Below are 21,383 nucleotides of genomic sequence, written 5' to 3' on the forward strand. Positions count from 1 at the left end.
TCTCTCTCTCTGTCTCTGTCTCTATCTGTCTCTCTCTGTCTCTCTCTCTCTCTGTCTCTGCCTCGCTCTTTCTCTCTCTCTCTCTGGTTCTATGTATCTCTCGCTCTGTCTGTTTTTCTCTTTCCATCTCTCTGTCTGTCTCACACTCTCTCTCTCTCTCTCTCTCTCTGGGGTCTGGGGGCGGGGTCTGGGGTTTGGGGGCAGGGTTTGGGGTCTGTGATGGGTTTTGGGGTCTGGGGGTGGGGTCTGGGGGCAGGGTTTGGGGTCTGGGGGCGGTGTCTGGGGTTTGGGGGCGGGGTCGGGGGGTGGTGTCTGCTGTCTGGGGGCGGAGTCTGGTGTCTGGGGGCGGGGTCTGGGGCGGGGTCTGGTGTCTGGGGGCGGGGTCTGGGGCCTGGGGTGGAGTCTGGGGTCTGGGTTGGGGTCTGGTGTCTGGGGGTGAGGTTTGGGGTCTGGGGGCGGTGTCTGGGGTTTGGGGGCGGGGTTGGGGGGTGGTGTCTGCTGTCTGGGGGCGGAGTCTGGTGTCTGGGGGCGGGGTCTGGGGCGGGGTCTGGTGTCTGGGGGCGGGGTCTGGGGCCTGGGGTGGAGTTTGGGGTCTGGGTTGGGGTCTGGGGTCTGGGGGTGGGGTCTGGTGTCTGGGGGTGAGGTTTGGGGTCTGGGGTGGGGTCTGGGGTCTGGGGGTGGGGTTTGGGGTCTGGGGCGGGGTCTAGGGTCTGGGGGCATGGTTTGGGGTCTGTTGCGGGGTCTGGGGTGGGGTCTGGCGGCAGGGTCTGGGGTCTGGGGGCGGGTTTTGGTGTCTGGGGGCAGGGTTTGGGGTCTGAGGCGGGGTTCGGGTCTGGGGGGCGGGGTTTGGGGTCTGGGTGCGGGGTCTGCAGTCTGGGGTCTGGGGTTTGGGGCGGGGTCTGGGGCGGGGTCTGGGGACTGGGCGCAAGGTCTGCGGTCTGGGGCCGGGGTCTGGTGTCTGGGGGCATGGCCTGGGGCCTGGGGGGCGGGGTCTCGGGGTTGGGTCTGGGGGTGGGGTCTGGCATCTGGGGGCAGGGTCTGGGGGCGGGGTCTGGGGTCTGGGGGCATGGTCTGGGGGCAGGGTTTGGGGTCTGGGGTTGGTTTTGAGGTCTGGAGGTGGGGTCTGGGGGTGGGGTTTGGGGTCTGGGGGCGGGGTCTGGGGTTTGGGGGCGGGTTCAGTGGGGCGGTGTCTGCTGTCTGGGGGCAGGGTCTGGTGTCTGGGGTCGGGGTCTGGGGACTGGGGCAGGGTTTGGTGTCTGGGGGCGGGGTCTGGTGTCTGGGGTTGGGGTTTGGGGGGCGGGCTTTCAGGTCTGGGGGTGGGGTCTGGGGTCTGGGGCAGGGTCAGGGGTCTGGGGCAGGGTCAGGGGTCTGGGGGCAGGGTTTGGGGTCTGGGGGGTGGGGTCTGGGGGCGGGGTCTGGGGTCTGGGGTGGGGTTTGGGGTCTGGGGGGCGGGGTCTGGGGTCTGTGGGCGGGGTTTGGGGGTCTGGGGGCGGTGTTTGGGGTCTGGGGGCAGGGTTTGGGGTCTGGGGTTGGTTTTGAGGTCTGGAGGTGAGCTCTGGGGGTGGGGTTTGGGGTCTGTGGGCGGGGTCTGGGGTCTGTGGGCGGGGTTTGGGGTCTGTGGGCGGTGTTTGGGGGACTGGGGGGAGGGGTCTGGGGTCTGTGGGTGGGGTTTGGGGGTCTGGGGGCGGGGTCTGGGGTCTGTGTGCGGGGTTTGGGGGTCTGGGGGTGCGGTCTGGGGTCTGTGGGCGGGGTTTGGGGTCTTTGGGTGGGGTTGGCGGTCTGGGGGCGGGTCTGGGGTCTGTGGGCGGGGTTTGGGGACTGTGGGCGGGGTCTGCGTTCTGTGGGCGGTGTTTGGGGTCTGTGGGCATTGTTTGGGGGTCTGGGGGCGAGGTCTGGGATCTGTGGGCAGGGTTTGGGGGTCTGGGGGCGGGGTCTGCGTTCTGTGGGCGGTGTTTGGGGTCTGTGGGCGGGGTTTGGCGGTCTGGGGGCGGGGTCTGGGGTCTGTGGGCGGTGTTTGGGGGTCTGGGGGTGGGGTCTGGTGTATGGGGGCAGTGTCTGGGGCCAGGTGCGGGGTTTGGGGTCTGGGGTGGGGTCTGGAGTCCGGGGGTGGGGTCTGGGGTCTGCGGTGGGGTTTGGGGACTGGTGGCGGAGTCTGGGGGCGGGGTTTGGGGTCTGGGGCGGGGTCTGGGGGTGTGGGCTTTGGAGGCGGGGTCTGGGGGCAGGGTTTGGGGTCTGGGGCGGGGTCTGGGGTCTGGGTGTGGGGTTTGGGATCTGGGGCGGGCTCTGGGGTCTGGGGGTGGGGTTTGGGGTCTGGGGTGCGGTCTGGGGGCGGGGTCTGGTGTCTGGGGGGCGAGGTTTGGGGTCTGGGGGCAGGATCTGGTGTCTGGGGTCAGGGTTTGGGGGGGCGGGGTTTGTGGTCTGGGGCGGGGTCTGGGGTCTAGGTTGGGGTCAGGGGTCTGGAGGCGGGGGTTTGGGGTCTGGGGCGGGGTCTGGGGTCTGGGGGCGGGGTCCGGGGGCGGTTTTGGGGTCTGTGGGCGGAGTTTGGGAGTCTGGGGGTCTGGGGGCGGGGTCTGGGGTCTGTGAGCGGGGTTTGGGGGATCTGGGGGCGGGGTCTGTGGTCTGTGGGCGGGGTTTGGGGTCTGTGGACGGTGTTTGGGGGTCTGGGGGCGGGGTCTGGGGTCTGTGGGTGGGGTTTGGTGGTCTGGGGTGGGGTATGGGGTCTGTGAGTGGGGTCTGGGGGCGGGGTCTGGGGTCCGTGGGTGGGGTCTGGGGTCTGTGGGCGGGGTTTGGGAGTCTGGGGGCGGGGTCTGGTGTCTGGGGGCATTGTCTAGGGCCTGGGGCGGGAATTTGGGGTCTGGGGTGGGGTTTGGGGTCTGGGGGCGGGGTCTGGGGGCGGGGTTTGGGGTCTGGGGCAGGGTCTGGGGGGGTGGGCTTTGGGGGCGGGGTCTGGGGGCAGGGTTTGGGGTCTGGGGCGGGGTCTGGGGTCTGGAGGTGGGCTTTGGGGTCTGGGGCAGGCTCTGGGTTTGGGGGCGGGCTTTGGGGTCTGGGGCGGGGTCTGGGGGCGGTGTCTGGTGTCTGGGGGTGGGGTTTGAGGTCTGGGGGCAGGGTCTGGTGTCTGGGGTCGGGGTTTGGGGGGCGGGGATTGGGGTCTGGGGGTGGGGATTGGTGTCTGGGGTGGGGTCTGGGGGCGGGGTCTGGGTTCTGGGGGTGGGGTCTGGGGTCTGGGGGTGGTGTCTGGGGTCTGGGGCGGAGTCTGGGGTCTGGTGGCGGGGTCTGTGGGTGGGGTCTGGGGTGTGGGGGGCGGGGTCTGGTGTCTGGGGCGGGGTTTGGGGCCTGGGGCGGGATCTGGTGTCTGGGGGCGAGGTTTGGGGCTGGTGTCTGGGGGCGAGGTTTGGGGTCTGGGGGCGGGGTCTGGGGACGGGGTTTGGGTCTGGGGTCTGGGTTTGTGGTCTGGAGGCGGGGTCTGGTGTGTGGGGGTGGGGTTTGTGTTCTGGTGGTGGGGTCTGGGGGTGGGGTTTGGGGTCTGGGGGCAGGATCTGGGGTCTGGGGGCAGGGTTTGGGGTCTGGTGCGGGGTCTGGGGTCTGGGGGTGGGGTTTGGGGTCTGGAGGCGGCGTCCGGGGTCTGGGGGCGGGGTCTGGGGCGGGGTTTGGGGTCTGGGGGCGGGGTCTGGGGTCTGTGTCTGGGATCTGGAGGCGGGGTCTGGGGTCTGGGGGCTGGGTTTGGGGGCGGGGTCTGGGGGCAGGGTCTGTGATCTGGGGGCAGGGTCTGTGGTCTGGGGGCGGGGTTTGGGGTCTGGGGGCGGGGTCTGAGGTTTGGGGGCGGGGTTTGGGGTCGGGGGCGGAGTCTGGCGTCTTTGGGTCGGGGTCTGGGATCTGGGGCGGGGTTTGGTGTCTGTGGGCGGGGTCTGGGGACTGGGGGCGGGGTTTGGCGTCTGTGGGCGGGGTTTGGGGTCTGGGGGCTGGGTTTAGGGTTTGGGGGCGGGGTCTGGGGTCTGGGGGTGTTGTCTGGGGGCGGGGTTTGGGCTCTGGGGTCTGGGGCAGGGTTTGGTGTCTGTGGGCGCGGTCTGGGGTCTGGGGGCGGGGTCTGGGCTCTGGGGGCGGGGTCCGGGGGTGGGGTTTAGGGGTCTGTGGGCGGGGTCTGGGGCCGGGGTCTGGTGGCGGGGTCTGGTGTCTGGGGGCTGTTTTTGGGGTCTGGGGGTGCAATCTGGTGTCTGGGGTCAGGGTTTGGGGGGGCGGGGTTTGGGGCCTGGGGCGGGGTCTGGGGCGGGGTCATGGGTCTGGGGGCAAGGTATGGGGTCTGGGGGCGGGGTCTGTGGTCTGGGGGCGGGGTCTGAGGCAGGGTTTGGGGTCTGGGGCGGGGTCTTGTGTCTGGGGGTGGGGTTTGGGGGTCTGGGGCGGGGTTTAGGGTCTGTGGGCGGAGTTTGAGGGTCTAGGGGTCTGTGGGACGGGGTCTGGGGTCTGTGGGCGGGGTTTTGGGGATCTGTGGGCGGGGTCTGCGGTCTGTGGGCGGGGTTTGGGTTCTGGGGGCGGGGTCTGGTGTCTGGAGGCGGGGTTTGGGGGTCTGGGGGCGGTGTTTGGTGTCTGTGGGTGGAGTTTGGGGGTCTGGGGGTGGGGTCTGGGGTCTGTGGGCGGGGTTTGGGGATCTGGGGGCGGGGTCTGCGGTCTGTGGGCGGGGTTTGGGGTCTGTGGGCGGTGTTTGGGGTTCTGGGGGCGGGGTCTGGGGTCTGTGTGCGGGGTTTGGGTGTCTGGGGGTGGGGTCTGGGGTCTGTGGGTGGGTCTGGGGGCGGGGTCTGGGGTCTGTGGGCGGGGTTTGGGTGTCTGGGGGTGGGGTCTTGTGTCTGGGGACGGTGTCTGGGGCCTGGGGCAGGGTTTGGGGTCTGGGGTGGGGTTTGGGGTCTGGGGGTGGGGTCTGGGGGGTGGGCTTTGGGGGCGGGGTCTGGGGGCAGGGTTTGGGGTCTGGGGTGGGGTCTGGGGTCTGGAAGTGGGCTTTGGGGTCTGGGGCAGGCTCTGGGGTTTGGGGGCGGGGTTTGGGGTCTGGGGCGGGGTCTGGGGGCGGGGTCCGGTGTCTGGGGGCGGTGTTTGGGGTCTGGGGGCAGGGTCTGGTGTCTGGGGTCAGGGTTTGGGGGGCCGGGTTTGGGGTCTGGGGGTGGGGTCTGGGGTCTGGGGCGGGGTCAGGCGTCTGGGGGCGGGGTTTGGTGTCTGGGGTGGGGTCTGGGTTCTGGGGGGTGGGGTCTGGGGTCTGGGGGTGGTGTCTGGGGTCTGGGGCGGAGTCTGGGGTCTGGTGGCGGGGTCTGGTGCCTGGGGGCGAGGTTTGGGGTCTGGGGGCGGGGTCTGGGGATGGGGTTTGGGGTCTGGGGTCTGGGTTTGTGGTCTGGAGGCGGGGTCTGGTGTCTGGGGGCGGGGTTTGGGTTCTGGTGGTGGGGTCTGGGGGCGGGGTTTGGGGTCTGGGGGCAGGGTCTGGGGTCTGGGGGCAGGGTTTGGGGTCTGGGGGTGGGGTTTGGGGTCTGGAGGCGGGGTCTGTGGTCTGGGTGCGGGGTTTGGGGTGTGGGGGCGGGGTCTGGGGTCTGTGTCTGGGATCTGGAGGCAGGGTCTGGGGTCTGGGTGTGGGGTTTGGGGTCTGGGGGCGGGGTCTGGGATCTGGGGGCAGGGTTTGGGGTCTGGGGGTGGGGTTTGGGGTCTGGAGGCGGGGTCTGTGGTCTGGGTGCGGGGTTTGGGGTGTGGGGGCGGGGTCTGGGGTCTGTGTCTGGGATCTGGAGGCGGGGTCTGGGGTCTGGGTGTGGGGTTTGGGGTCTGGGGGCGGGGTCTGGGGTCTGGGGGCGGGGTCTGGGATCTGGGGGCAGGGTCTGGGGGCGGGGTTTGGGGTCTGGGGGCAGGGTTTGGTGTCTGGGGGCGGGGTCTGGGGTCTGTGGGCGGGGTCTGGGGACTGGGGGCGGGGTTTGGGGGTCTGGGGGCTGGGTTTGGGGGCGGGATCTGGGGTCTGGGGGCGTTGTCTGGGGGCGGAGTTTGGGCTTTGAGGTCTGGGTCCGGGGGCGGGGTTTAGGGGTCTGTGGGCGGGGACTGGGGTCTGGGGGCGGGGTCCGGGGGCGGGGTTTACGGGTCTGTGGGCGGGGTCTGGCGTCTGGGGGCGGGGTCTGGGCTCTGGGGGCGGGGTCCGGGGGCGGGGTTTAGGGGTCTGTGGGCGGGGTCTGGGCTCTGGGGGCGGGGTCTGGGTCCGGGGCGGGGTTTAGGGGTCTGGGGGCGGGGTTTAGAGGTCTGGGGGCGGGGTCTGGGTCTGGGGTCTGGGGGCGGGGTCTGGGTCTGGGGGCGGGGTCTGGGTCTGGGGTCGGCCGTTGGGCTCGGGCTGCGGCGCAGGCGCAGGCGCAGACTCCGTTTGGAGAGGCGGGTCTCTGAGCGGCAGCGCGCGCCGCCCGCGGGCGGGAGAGAGTCAGTGAGAGAGGTTGACAGAGGCTGACTGACTGAGGCGCGGTGGGAGAGGCTGTGTGAGGAGCTGAGATGCTGATGATGGCGGAGCGGGAGCGGGAGCGCGGCCGGGTGGCTCTGGTGCCGGGCTCAGGCTCGGGTTCCGGGCTCCCCAAACCGCTGCCCATGAACCTGTTCGCCACTTGGGAGATCGACAGGTCGTCGCCGAGCTGCGTGCCCAGGTGAGAGAGAGAGTGTGAGAGGGAGAGAGGGGAGGAGAGAGGGAGAGAGAGGGAGCGTGTGACAGGGGAGAGGGAGAGAGAGTGTGAGAGAGAGGGAGGAGAGGGAGCGGTGCAGAGAGCCCGATCCCCAGCACAGCCCTGACAGCGACCGCTATTGTGCCCCCCGCTGCCCCGGTCTCGGTGCCCCCCGCTGCCCCGGTCTCGCTGCCCCGGTCTCGGTGCCCATCGCTGCCCCGGTCTCGGTGCCCATCGCTGCCCCGGTCTCGGTGCCCCCCGCTGCCCCAGTCTCGCTGCCCATCGCTGCCCCGGTCTCGCTGCCCCGGTCTCGGTGCCCATCGCTGCCCCGGTCTCGGTGCCCATCGCTGCCCCGGTCTCGGTGCCCATCGCTGCCCCGGTCTCGGTGCCCATCGCTGCCCCGGTCTCGGTGCCCATCGCTGCCCCGGTCTCGGTGCCCATCGCTGCCCCGGTCTCGGTGCCCATCGCTGCCCCGGTCTCGGTGCCCATCGCTGCCCCGGTCTCGGCGCCCCCCCCCGCTGCCCCGGTCTCGGCGCTGCCCCGGTCTCGGCGCCCCCCCCGCTGCCCCGGTCTCGGAGCCCCCCCGCTGCCCCGGTCTCGGCGCCCCCCCGCTGCCCCGGTCTCGGCGCTGCCCCGGTCTCGGCGCTGCCCCGGTCTCGGCGCTGCCCCGGTCTCGGCGCCCCCCCGCTGCCCCGGTCTCGGCGCCCCCCCCGCTGCCCCGGTCTCGGCGCCCCCCCGCTGCCCCGGTCTCGGCGCCCCCCCCGCTGCCCCGGTCTCGGCGCCCCCCCGCTGCCCCGGTCTCGGCGCCCCCCCGGTCTCGGCGCCCCCCCGCTGCCCCGGTCTCGGCGCCCCCCCGGTCTCGGCGCCCCCCCCGCTGCCCCGGTCTCGGCGCCCCCCCCGCTGCCCCGGTCTCGGCGCCCCCCCGCTGCCCCGGTCTCGGCGCCCCCCCGCTGCCCCGGTCTCGGCGCCCCCCCCGCTGCCCCGGTCTCGGCGCCCCCCCCGCTGCCCCGGTCTCGGCGCCCCCAGCTGCCCCGGTCTCGGCGCCCCCCGCTGCCCCGGTCTCGGCGCCCATCGCTGCCCCGGTCTCGGCGCCCCCGCTGCCCCGGTCTCGCTGCCCCGGTCTCGGCGACCCCCGCTGCCCCGGTCTCGGCGCCCATCGCTGCCCCAGTCTCGGCGCCCCCCGCTGCCCCGGTCTCGCTGCCCCGGTCTCGGCGCCCCCCGCTGCCCCGGTCTCGCTGCCCCGGTCTCGGCGCCCCCCCGGTCTCGGCGCCCCCCCGCTGCCCCGGTCTCGGCGCCCCCCCCGCTGCCCCGGTCTCAGCGCCCCCCCGCTGCCCCGGTCTCGGCGCCCCCCCGCTGCCCCGGTCTCGGCGCCCCCCCGCTGCCCCGGTCTCGGCGCCCCCCCGCTGCCCCGGTCTCGGCGCCCCCCGCTGCCCCGGTCTCGGCGCCCATCGCTGCCCCGGTCTCGGCGCCCCCCGCTGCCCCGGTCTCGCTGCCCCGGTCTCGGCGCCCCCCGCTGCCCCGGTCTCGGCGCCCATCGCTGCCCCAGTCTCGGCGCCCCCCGCTGCCCCGGTCTCGCTGCCCCGGTCTCGGCGCCCCCCGCTGCCCCGGTCTCGGTGCCCCCCGCTGCCCCGGTCTCGGAGCCCCCCGCTGCCCCGGTCTCGGCGCCCATCGCTCCCCCGGTCTCGGTCTCCCCCGGTCTCGGCGCCCATCGCTCCCCCGGTCTCGGCGCCCATCGCTCCCCCAGGCTCGGTATCACGTTGCCAGCGACTGTTTCTCACTCTCTAACTACCAGTTACCATATCACTCTGCCAGTTCCTATTTACTTTGAAAGTCTCTCGCTGATGGTATCTCTAGCTGACTGTGTCTATGTGCATCTCTTTCTGCTTCTCACTTGCTGTATGTCCTTCGCTGTACCATACTCTTGCCCATCTTTGTCTTTCTCAGTGTATGTCTATCACTATGTCCCCTTATTCTGTATCTCTTTCTAATTCTATGCCTGTTTCTCAGTCTTTGTATTTACCTGTATTTGTATATCTGTGTCTCAATGTATCTGTGTGTCTGTCTCTCTCTGTGAGACGCTCTTTAAAACCTACCTCTTTAACCAAGCTTTTGGTCGTCACGTCCTAATATCTGTTTGTGGCTCGGTGTCAAACTTTGTCTGATGACAGTCCTGTGGCGCGCCTTGGGACGTTTTACTACATCAAAGGCGCTATATAAATACAAGTTGTTGTTTTTATCTGTGGCTGTCTTCCTGTTTTTATCTATTAGTCACTGTCGATCTGCTTTATTGTACATTTGAGTCACTCAGTCTTACTCCACATTACTGTCCCTGTATTTCGAATCATAGAAATTTATGGCCCAGAAGGAGGCCATTCGGTCCATCGTGTCAGTGCCGGCTGAAAGCAAACTATCCAGCCTAATCCCACCTCCCAGCTGCTGGTCCGTAGCCCTGCAGGTTACAGCACTTCAAGTACTTTTTAAGTGCAATGAGGGTTTCTGCCTCTACCATCCTTTCCGGCGGTGAGTTCCAGACCCCCACCACCCTCTGGGGGGAAAAAGTTCTCAACTCTCTCAAAAGCAAAGGACTCAGTACTGAGCTCTGCAGATCTCCACTGGAAACAGCCTTCCAGTCACAAAAACACCTGTCGACCATCACCCTTGCTTCCTGCCACTGAGCCAGTTTTGGATCCAACTTGCCGCTCATTCTGTGTTGTGTGGCTCTCTCTTTCTATTTCTGTCTGTTTTCCCCACTGTTTCTGCCCTCATCTGTTTCTCTCTCTCTCTCTGTTTCTGCCCCTGTGTCTGTGCTTTGGTCGGTGTTTTCCCTTTCACTCTGCTTCTGTTCCCATCTGCCTCTCTGACCTCGATTTTTACGGGGGGTTGGGAAGGCTGCCCGTGAGCCCAGACAGGTCGGGAATGTGGAGACTGGCAGGGGCTCATTTAAATAAAAACTTCCCGCACTCCCCGACACCAGACAGTGCGGGACTCCTCCTGCCTTGACGTTAATATTGTGGCGGTGCCGATGACCTCATAGGGCTGGGACTTTTGCATCTTCAGTCGGCCCTCCTGCTTTTAGCGGGAGCCAAGTCTAGGCTGTGAATCGACGCCGTTAATATGGCGCGCTGGGGGCGGAATTTCCAAGTTCAAGATTTTCACCCCACGACCAACCCTTTCCCGCCCATCGGGGGTTAAAATCGAAGCCTCGGTTTCTCGCCTTAGTTGTATTTTCTGGCTGCGTTTCTGTCCCCGTGTGCCTCTATCTTTCTCTGTTTCTCTTGTCTGTGTATTTCACTCTGCCTTTCTAATTCATTCTGTGTTTCTGGTCCAGTATCTGTCTCTGGGATACATTTCTTTGTCTGCTGCCTGTCACTAACAGTTATTGGGGCCTGGGTAAAAGGACCACCTTCACATCTTCTCCCAACATTCAATCTACAATTTGTCTGTTTACTGCAACAAATATCTTGTCTCTCCTGATAGACTCGTGCAAAAGAATCAGGACAGGTTCAGAGAGGTAGACATGCTGAGGCTCAGCTGTTATCTGATGCTTGTGCAGATAGATCATTATCTTTTTGTGTTTTGATTAAGCCCGCGTGCCGTCCGCTTCCCAGTCACTGTTAGACAGTGTGAGAATCATTGGCTGAAGGGGAGAGTAGGAGAGACAGCCAAGATTTTATGTCCTCCAAAACATGTTCCTCAAATTGTTTCATTGACGTTTTAAAAAGTAAGCGCTGTGTTTGTGGAAAATATTGATGTGTGCGCTGCATATTTTAAAAGGGTTTTTAGTCGGTGCTGGGTTTCCATGTATGACCGTATATCGCGATGGTGACACTGGTATTACTACGCGGGCTTTCCAGCTGTCACACAGTTGTTTGTGTCTAGTTTTCATGCGGTTGCCAAGCATGAAACGAGGAAAGAAATTGATTATCAACTGGCTGCTGCACAAAAGACTTTTACTTCCACCAACACGTGGGTGAAGGATGTTTGACATCGAGTGCAACAATCATAAAGAATTGTCAGCATGTTGTGGCCAACTTCAATCACGGCGATTCTCTAAACTGCTTTCTAGGATTTATATTTATCATGATATGATTAATATTCACTTCGCTGGAATTTGTATTGGAGTGGCATAGGCTCATGGGTCTTTTTGCATTGGACTCATTTTGTTACGATTACTTTAAATTTTGACAGGACTTATTGGTCTCTTTATTTCTTGCATTTGAAGAGATGTTTTGAAAGTATTGCCTCCCTGGAGCTTACATTTATCGAACAACCCACACGTCCTTCATTGCACAATTGTAGTGCGATCAAAGAATTGGTATTTTCTAAGAGTTTGGTTTCGAAATATTTTTGTGTTTCTTTTAAATGTCGTGCTAGTACCTGTTTAAGTCTTAATACTGTACATAAGAACATAAGAAGTAGGAGTAGGCCATACGGCCCCTCGGGCCTGCTCCGCCATTCAGTAGGATCATGGCTGATCCGAACCTATGTAAGAAGTCACACAACACCAGGTTATAGTCCAACAGCTTTATTTGAAATCACAAGCTTTCGGAGCGCTGCTCCTTCGTCAGGTGAAGTCACCTAGATTCACGTCCACTTCCCTGCCCTCTCCCTGTAACCCCTAATTCCCTTATCAGCTAGGAAACTGTCTATCTCCGTTTTAAATTTATTTAATGTCGCAGCTTCCACAGCTCTCTGGGGTAGCAAATTCCATAGATTTACTACCCTCTGAGTGAAGAAGTTTCTCCTCATCTCAGTTTTGAAATGGCAGCCCCTTATTCTAAGATTATGCCCCCTAGTTCTAGTCTCACCCATCAGTGGAAACATCCTCCCCGCATCCACCCGATCAAGCCCCCTCACAATCTTATATGTTTCGATAAGATCACCTCTCATTCTTCTGAATTCCAATGAGTAGAGGCCCAACCTACTCAACCTCTCCTCATAAGTCAACCCCCTCATCTCCGGAATCAATCGAGTGAACCTTCTCTGAACTGCCTCGAGAGCAAGTATATCTTTTCTTAAATATGGAAACCAAAACTGTACACAGTATTCCAGGTGTGGCCTCACCAGTACCCTGTATAACTGAAGCAAGACTTCCCTGCTTTTATACTCCATCCCCCTTGCAATAGATTCCATTGGCCTTCCTGATCACCTGCTGCACCTGCATACTAAACTTCTGTGTTTCATGCACCAGGACCCCCAGATCCCTTTGTACTGTAGCACTTTGCAGTTTCTCTCCATTTAGATAATAACTTGCTCTTTGATTTTTTCTGCCAAAGTGCATAACCTCACTCTTTCCAACATTTATATTCCATCTACCAAATTTCTGCCCACTCACTTAGCCTGTCTGTCCTTTTGCAGGTTTTTTATGTCCTCCTCACTCACTGCTTTCCCTCCCATCTTTGTATCGTCGGCAAACTTGGATATGTTGCACTCGGTCCCCTCCTCCAAATCGTTAATATAGATTGTAAAGAGTTGGAGTCCCAGCACTGACCCCTGCGGAACACCACTAGTCACAGATTGCCAACCAGAGAATGAACCATTTATCCCAACTCTCTGTTTTCTGTTAGATAGCCAATCTTCCACCCATGCCAGTATATTACCCCCAATCCTGTGATTTTTTATCTTATGCAGTAATCTTTTGTGTGGCACCTTGTCAAATGCCTTTTGGAAGTCCAAATACACCACATCCACTGGTTCCCCTTTATCCACCCTGTTCGTTACGTCCTCAAAGAATTCGAGCAAATTTGTCAAACATGACTTCCCCTTCATAAAACCATGCTGACTCTATCCGATTAAATTATGCTTATCCAAATGTCCTGTTACTGCTTCCTTAATAATGGACTCCAACATTTTACCAACCACAGATGTTAGGCTAACTGGTCTATAGTTTCCAGCCTTTTGTCTACTTCCCCTTTTAAATAAGGGCGTTACATTAGCAGTTTTCCAATCCGCTGGGACCTTTCCTGAGTCCAGGGAGTTCTGGAAAATGATCACCAATGCATCCGCAATCCCCACCGCCACTTCTCTCAAGACCCTAGGATGTAAGCCATCGGGTCCAGGGGATTTATCCGCCTTTAGTCCCATTATCTTACCGAGTACCACCTCCTTAGTGATTTTAATCGTGTTTAGCTCCTCCCCCCTATAGCCCCCTGTTTGTCCAGTGTTGGGATATTTTTAATGTCCTCTACTGTAAAGACTGATACTAAATATTTGTTCAGCGTCTTTGCCATCTCCATGTTCCCCACCTCTAATTTCCCGGTCTCGTCCTCTAAGGGACCAACATTCACTTTAGCCACCCTTTTTCTTTTTATATAACTATAGAAACTCTTGCTATCTGTTTTTATATTTTTTGCTAGTTTACTTTCATAATCTATCTTCCCTTTCTTAATTAATCTTTTAGTTATTCTTTGCTGGCTTTTAAATGCTTCCCAATCTTCTATCCTCCCACTAGATTTGGCTACTTTATATGCCCTTGTTTTCAGTCGGATACTATCCTTTATTACTTTACTTGGCCACGGATGGCTGTCTTTTTTCTTTTACGCCCCTTTTTCCTCAGTGGAATATATTTTTCTTGAAAGTTGTGAAATATCTCCTTGAATGTACACCACTGCCCATGTACCGTCTTACTCCTTAATCTATTTTCCCAGTCCACTTTAGTCAACTCTGCTCTCATACCTTCATAGTCTCCTTTATTTAAGCTTAGTACTGTAGAAGTTCCGTAATTTAAAAATAAGTGTTGTGTGAGTTATAAACTAGGGGAATGCTACCATTACTGCCACTGGGGAGAGTAGGGTGGTTTTAATTGTTAATACAATGCAGGCCAAAATCCCTCAGACTTAATTTTTTTTACTTTTTTACAATAATTATGTTCACAGCTTAGAGTGAATTTATTGAAATATTGCCAAATTTCACTTTTTTTATTCGTTCATGGGATGTTGGTGTCGCTGGCAAGGCCAGCATTTATTGCCCATCCCTAACTGCCCTTGAGAAGGTGGTGGTGAGCTGCTGCCTTGAACCGCTGCAGTCCGTGTGGTGAAGGTCCTCCCACAGTGCTGTTACGGAGAGAGTTTCCAGGATTTTGACTCCGTAACGATGAAGGAATGGCCGATATACTTCCAAGTCAGGATGATGTGTGACGTGGAGGGGAACTTGGAGGTGGTGGTGTTCCCGTGCGCCTGCTGCCCTTGTCCTTCTAGGTGGAAGAGGTCGCGGGTTTGGGAGGTGCTGCCGAAGAAGCCTTGGCGAGTTGCTGCAGTGCATCTTGTAGACTGAACTTCACCCCTGATCTTGGGCTTTTGCTATATCTTGGAAGCCAGTACTTGGCTTTTATTTTATCATCAATCGGCACAATGTTTAATTTGTGATATTAAGTATCAGCATGGGTAGATTCTGGCTTGTGACACTGTATAATGAATGAATACTGACCTCTCCCAGGGAGATCCTTGGGTGTTTTAACTTTTCTCCAACTTCACTGCTTACAATGAGATCACTCAGGCATGAGAGCACAACAGCACTAGCTTAGAAATCACACTGAAGTGTCCCCAACAAGCAAGAGTCTAACCACTGCCCCTTGACACTCGTTCATTCATGACCTTGCCGAATCCCCCACCATCAACATTCTGGGGGTCACCATTGACCAGAAACCTAACTGGACCAGCCACATAAATACTGTGGCAACAAGAGCAGGTCAGAGGCTGGGAATTCTGTGGCGAATGTCTCACCTCCTGACTCACCAAAGCCTTTCCACCATCTACAAGGCACAAGTCAGGAGTGTGATGGAATACTCTCCACTTGCCTGGATGAGTGCAGCTCCAACAACACTCGAGAAGCTCGACACCATCCAGGACAAAGCAGCCCGCTTGATTGGCCCCCCATCCACCACCTTAAACATTCACTCCCTCCACCACCGGCGCACCGTGGCTGCAGTGTGGACCATCTACAAGGTGCACTGCAGCAACTCGCCAAGGCTTCTTCGGCAGCACCTCCCAAACCCGCGACCTCTTCCACCTAGAAGGACAAGGGCAGCAGGTGCATGGGATTCTATGACTTTCCCTTAGCGGAGGGGTCAAAAACCAGGGGGCACAGATTTAAAGTAATTGGGGGAAGGTTTAGAGGGGATTTGAGGGGAAATTTCTTCACCCAGAGGATTGTGGGGGTCTGGAACTCACTGCCTGAAAGGGTGGTAGAGGCAGGAACCCTAACCACATTTAAAAAGTACTTGGATGTGCACTTGGGATGCTCTAACCTGCAGGGCTACGGACCAAGAGCTGGGAAGTGGGATTAGGCTGGATAGATCTTTGTTGGCCGGGGCGGACACGATGGGCCAAAATGGCCTCCTTCCGAGCTGTAACTTTCTATGATTCTATGAACACCATCACCTGCAAGTTCGCCTCCAAGTCACACACCATCCTGACTTGGAAGTGTATCGCCATTCCTTCATCGTCGCTGGGTCAAAACCCTGGAACTCCCTCCCTAACCACACTGTGGGAGTGCATTCACCACACGGACTGCAGCGGTTCAAGATGGCAGCTCCCCACCACCTTCTCGAGGACAACTAGGGATGGGCAATAAATGCTGGCCTTGCCATCGACGCCCACATCCCAGGAACAAAGTTTTTAAAAAGTAGAAAAGCAAAATACTGCAGATGCTGGAAACCTGAAATAAAAACAAAATGCTGGAACTACTCAGCAGGTCAGGCAGCATCTGTGGAGAGCGAAACAGAGTTAACGGTTCAGGTCGATGACCTTTTTCTCTCACATGCCAGCTGTCGATCATTCTGCCATCGCCATTTACACTTCATCTAGAGTCATCTTCTGTTTCTTAACTTGTCCCGTTACCATCTCCTTTTGCCTTGCACCATCATCCCTTTTGTCTCTTAATCTCTCCTGCCTTCCGTCCTATCACAGACCTTCCCCTTTTGTTCTTTCCTCCCCTCCCCCCTCTCCCTGCCCCAACACTTGCTTAAAAACCTGTTCCATCTCCAGCTTTTTCCAGTTCTGACGAAGGATCATCGACCTGAACCGTTAACTCTGTTTCTCTCTCCACGGATGCTGCCTGACCTGCTGAGTATTTCCAGTATTTTATGTTGTTTAAAAAAAAAAGTAGGTTGGAGTCAGTGGCTTTGACTGTGTACAGGGAATACACATAGTGGTGCTTTGTAGGATGTGAAGATTGTCTGAAGTTGACCCTCCTCTGGTAGTGACCTCCGACGGTGCATATGAACAGGATCTTTGCCGGTCTTGATCAGTATCCTGCCTCAAAATCTTCCCTAGAGCTGCATCGGGCATGCAGGAAAAACCGAACCCAGCTGTAGGCTTTTCAGTCGACTCTTCGGACTTTCTCAGTATTCCAAAGTGGCTTGTGACATGAATCTTGTTATTCATATGGAAATGACTTATGAAATAATACTGGGCGGCCTGCTGGTGGCGCTGTCCAGGGAGAGTATAAATACTCGGGCACGGGCCCAGCTTGCTCAGGACATTCATTAACAGGAACTAGTGAAGGACACAACTAGACCTCCATGTTGAAAAACAGTTGATTAAAGCTTTGTTTAATACTCAGACCAAGTGCCTCGTAGTTTTCTTACTTCAGCTTGTAAACCCGATACTTGTTTTTTTAAAGAGATCAATAGTCAATATCCAAGTCTGTGGGATTGCAAGTGGAGCTGTCGGATGCTAATTACAGGATCTACAGCACAATTATTCATTGAGCCCTAAGGCCGATTCTTAGCCTTTTAAATGTTTTATTACATCTTAGGTCGACTTTACACCAACGTGCAAGTATTCACAGAATCACAGAAACCCCACAGTGCAGATAGAGGCCATTTCGGCCCATCGAGCCTGCACCGACACATATCCCACCCGATCCCCGTAACCCCTACACCAACACATATCCCACCCTATCCCCGTAACCCCACGTATTTAATCCCCCTGACACTAAGGGTCAATTTATCATAGCCAATCAACCTAACCCGCACATCTTGTTGTGCTAAAGCACCATTAACCCTTTATACAAACAGTTTGTACTGATGCAGAAGCACTTTGACTTTGCCATGATGCGCACTGTGTAATGCACTTTAGGCCCCAAATCCAGCAGGCAGAGGGTGATGGTCGAAGGTTGTTTTTGTGACTGGAAGCCTGTGCCCAGTGGTGTACCGCAGGGATCGGTGCTGGGTCCTTTGCTGTTTGTAGTGTACATTAATGATTTAGATATGAATGTAGGAGGTATGATCAGTAAGTTTGCAGATGACATGAAAATTGTTGGAGTGGCAAATAGCGAGGAGGGAAGCCTCAGGCTACAGGACGATGTAGACGGGTTGGTCAGATGGGCAGAACAGTGGCAAATGGAATTTGTTCATCCCAGTTTGGCATAAAAATAAAACAAAAAAGGTGACTCAACCGTGGCTAACAAGGGAAATTAGGGATAGCATAAGATCCAAGGAGAGGACATATAAATTGGCCAGAAAAAGCAGTAAACCTGAGGAGTGGGAGCAGTTTAGGATTCAACAAAGGAGGACAAAGGGATTAATTAAGAGGGGGAAAATAGAGTATGAGAGTAAGCTAACAGGGAACATAAAAACTGACTAAAAGCTTTTATAGATATGTGAAGAGAAAAAGATTGGTGAAGTCAAGCGTAGGTCCCTTGCAGTCAGAATCAGGGGAATTTATAATGGGGAACAAAGAAATGGCAGACCAATTAAATACATACTTTGGTTCTGTCTTCACAAAGGAGGACACAAATAACCTCCCAGAGATGTCGGGGAACATAGGGTCTGATGAAAGGGTGGAACTGAAAGAAATCAGTATTTGTAGGGAAATGGTGTTAGGGAAATTGATGGGATTGAAGGCTGATAAATCCCCAGGGCCTGATGATCTACATCCTAGGATACTTAAGGAAGTGGCCCTAGAAATAGTAGATGCATTGCTGGTCATCTTCCAAAATTCGATAGACTCTGGAACAGTACCCATGGATTGGAGGGTAGCTAATGTTACTCCAGTATTCAAAAAAGGTGGTAGAGAGAAAATGTGGAATTATAGACCGGTAAGCCTGACATTGGTAGTGGGGAAAATGCTAGAGTCCATTATAAAAGATGTAATAGCAGAGCACTTGGAAAAGAGTAACAGGATCGGACAAAGTCAACATGGATTTATAAAAGGTAAATCGTGCTTGAATAACCTACTGGAATTTTTTGAGGATGTAACTGGTAAAATAGATAAGGGAGAACCAGTGGATGTGGTGTATTTGGACTTTCAGAAGGCTTTCGATAAGGTCCCACATAAGAGATTAGCATGTAAAGTTAAGCCACGTGGGCTTGGGGGCAAGTTATTGACTTGGATAGAGAACTGGTTGGCAGACAGGAAGCAAAGAGTAGGAATAAACAGGTCTTTTTCCGAGTGGCAGGCAGTGACTAGTGGGGTACCGCAGGGATCGGTCCTTGGACCCCAGCTATTCACAATATATATTAATGATCTAGACGAGGGAACTAGATGTAATATCTCCAAGTTTGCAGACGACACAAAGCTGGGTGGGCGTGTGTGCTGTGAGGAGAATGCCGAGAAACTCCAGGATGAATTGGGCAGATGCATGGCAGATGCAGTATAACGTGGATAAATGCGAGGTTATCCACTTTGGTGTCAAAAACAGGAAGGCAGATTATTATCTGAATGGTAATAGATTGGGAGAAGGGGAAGTGCAACGAGACCTGGGTGTCCTTGTGCACCAGTCGCAGGTGCAGCAGGCAGTTAAGAAGGCAAATGGCATGTTGGCCTTCGTAGTGAGAGGGTTTGAGTACAGGAACAAGGACGTCTTGCTGCAGTTGTACAGGGCCTTGGTGAGACCACATCTTGAGTATTGTGTGCAGCTTTGGTCGCCTTACCTGAGGAAGGATGTTCTTGCCATGGAGGGAGTGCAGCGAAGATTCACCAGGCTGACACCTGGGATGGCAGGAATGACGTATGAGGAGAAATTGGGTCAATTGGGCTTATACTCACTGGAGTTTAGAAGAATGAGAGGGGATCTCATTGAAACTTAAATTCTAACAGGACTAGACAGACTAGATGCAGGAAGGATGTTCCTGATGGTGGGGGAGTCCAGAACCAGGGGTCACAGTCTAAGGATAAGGGGTAAGCCATTTAGGACAGAGATGAGGAGGAATATCTTCACCCAGAGAGTGATGAACCTGTGGAATTCTCTACCACAGAAGGCAGTTGAGGCCAATTCATTAAATATATTCAAGAAGGAGTTGGATATATTTCTTAAGGCTAAAGGGATCAAGGGATATGGCGAGAAGGCAGGGACAGGGTACTGAATTTGGATGATCAGCCATGACCTCATTGAATGACGGAGCGGGCTTGAGGGGCCAAATGGCCTACTCCTGCTCCTATCTTCTATGTTTCTAGGTTAACCCTGAAAAGTGTGAGGTGATGCATTTTGGGAGGACTAACAAGGCAAGGAATACACAATGAATGGTAGGACCCTAGGAAGGACAGAGGATCAGCGGGACCTTGGAGTGCATGTACATAGATCCCTGAAGGCAGCAGGACAGGTAGATAAGGTGGTTAAAAAAGCATATGGGATACTTGCCTTCATTAGCCGAGGCATAGAATATAAGAGCAGGGAGGTTATGATGGAGCTGTACAAAATGCTAGTTAGGCCACAGCTGGAATACTGTGTGCAGTTCTGGTCGCCACACTATAGGAAGGATGTGATTGCAGTAGAGAGGGTGCAGAGGAGATTCACCAGGATGTTACCTGGCTGGAGCGCTTCAGCTATGAAGAAAGACTGGACAGGCTGGGGTTGTTTTCTTTGGAGCAGAGCAGGCTGAGGGGGGACCTGATTGAGGTGTACAAAATTATGAGGGGCATAGATAGGGTAGATAGAAAGGACCTTTTCCCTTAGTAGAGGGGTCAATAACCAGGGGCCATAGTTTCAAGGTAAGGGGCAGGAGGTTTAGAGGGGATTTGAGGAAGAACTTTTTCACCCAGAGGGTGGTTGGAATCTGGAACTCACTGCCTGAAAGGGTGGTAGAGGCAGGAACCCTCACAACATTCAAGAAGCATTTAGATGAGCACTTGAAACGCCATAGCATACAAGGCTACGGACCAAGTGCTGGGAAATGGGATTAGAATAGACAGGGCTTGATGGGCCGGTGTGGACACGATGGGCCGAAGGGCCTCTTTCTGTGCTGTATAACTCTATGACTCTATCATCTCCTAGCCAGCTCCTCATCTGTACCGTTCAGACTCAAACTCATTCCGAATGCCATGGCCCACATCCTCATCTGAGCAAAGTCTGGCCCTCTCACCATCCCTGGCCTTCCCAAGCTCCGCTGGGTCCCCCTGCAGAGTCGGTTGATTTGAACACCCTCTATGTCCACCCTCAGTACTCTCCTCCCGGGCTTACCTGGGCCGCTCTTTGGGGAGTAGCTGAATGGGCAGACACTCTGCTTGCGCACTGATACTTTTTGAACTATTTTTCGTGGTGGAGGTGGCACCATGTCTTTTGATGTGGGATTTGGAAATGAATTAGTTCTGTCTGTTTAATGAGTCATTCCTTCTTGAGCTCAGCCCATTCTTTACGGCACAACTCCGGCAACTCTACTTAGCCATGATGTGTGGTTTTGCTTGCAAAATGGACATTAAATTGAAAAAATTAGCATGCAAATGCAAAGCCCTTTTGCAATAGTAAATTTAGTTGAATTGTTTAGATGAAGATCTTGGCTCCTGTTCTAAGCACAGGCCGCATAGGTCAGATGAATGCGAAATATGTGCCTGCACTCCCCAAAAATCTCCTTTCTATAATGCTTCATTATAGTTGAGTGCAAACTATAAACACTGAATGCTGAGGTGTACCGAGTGTCTTGAACTCGTTAGCTCAATATTACTTTTGGTTAGTCATTCATGAATGACCTAGTCGTTTAACAATGAGCTTTGAATGGGTTCTTAAAGGTGAAAGGAAGCTAGCGCCAGTACGGACAAGGTGACTGACAATTAGGTATTTGGCAATGATCTCATTTCAGCATGGCGTGCCGAACTCCCAAATCTGCTACCCTCTTCACAGTTTTTGCTCTTTCTAGCACAAGTGTATGCATTATAGAATCATCGAAATTTACAGACCAGGGGAGGCCATTCGGCCCATCGTAATATCTCCAAGTTTGCAGACGACACAAAGCTGGGTGGGCGTGTGTGCTGTGAGGAGAATGCCGAGAAACTCTTGGGTGATTGGGCAGATGCATGGCAGATGCAGTATAATGTGGATAAATGCGAGGTTATCCACTTTGGTGGCAAAAACAGGAAGGCAGATTATTATCTGAAAGGCAATAGATTGGGACAAGGGGAAGTGCAAAGAGACCTGGGTGTCCTTGTGCACCAGTCGCTGAAGGTAAGCATGCAGGTGCAGCAGGCGGTTAAGAAGGCAAATGGTATGTTGACCTTTGTAGCGAGAGGATTCGAGTACAGGAACAAGGATGTCTTGCTGCAGTTGTACAGGGCCTTGGTGAGATCGCACCTTGAGTATTGTGTGCAGTTTTGGTCGCCTTATCTGAGGAAGGATGTTCTTGCCATGGAGGGAGTGCAGCGAAGATTCACCAGGCTGATACCTGGGATGGCAGGAATGACGTATGAGGAGAGATTGGGACGATTGGGCTTGTACTCACTGGAGTTTAGAAGATTGAGAGGGGATCTCATCGAAACCTATAAAATTCTGTCAGGCCTGGACAGACTAGATGCA

At 56.4% G+C, this 21,383-nt stretch overlaps 1 protein-coding gene across 6 annotated transcripts in view; it reads left to right on the top strand.

The window, feature by feature from the left end:
* The first annotated feature begins 6,451 nt into the window (after positions 1–6,451).
* Positions 6,452–21,383, top strand: part of LOC147113203 (phosphofurin acidic cluster sorting protein 1-like) — a 795,587-nt gene continuing 780,655 nt past the window's right edge. For 3 of the 6 annotated variants that reach the window (XM_085998126.1, XM_085998127.1, XM_085998132.1), the window contains exon 1: positions 6,452–6,641. In XM_085998126.1, coding sequence (XP_085854252.1) covers positions 6,493–6,641 — 149 coding nt within the window. In that variant the 5' untranslated portion in view covers positions 6,452–6,492. The remainder of the gene's footprint in view (positions 6,642–21,383) is intronic. The other 3 variants (XM_085998130.1, XM_085998129.1, XM_085998131.1) reach the window with 2 other exon arrangements.

Source organism: Somniosus microcephalus, chromosome 9 (assembly GCF_052327205.1).
Source record: "Somniosus microcephalus isolate GS21.2 chromosome 9, FLI_Smic_1.0, whole genome shotgun sequence".
NCBI lineage: Eukaryota > Metazoa > Chordata > Chondrichthyes > Squaliformes > Somniosidae > Somniosus > Somniosus microcephalus.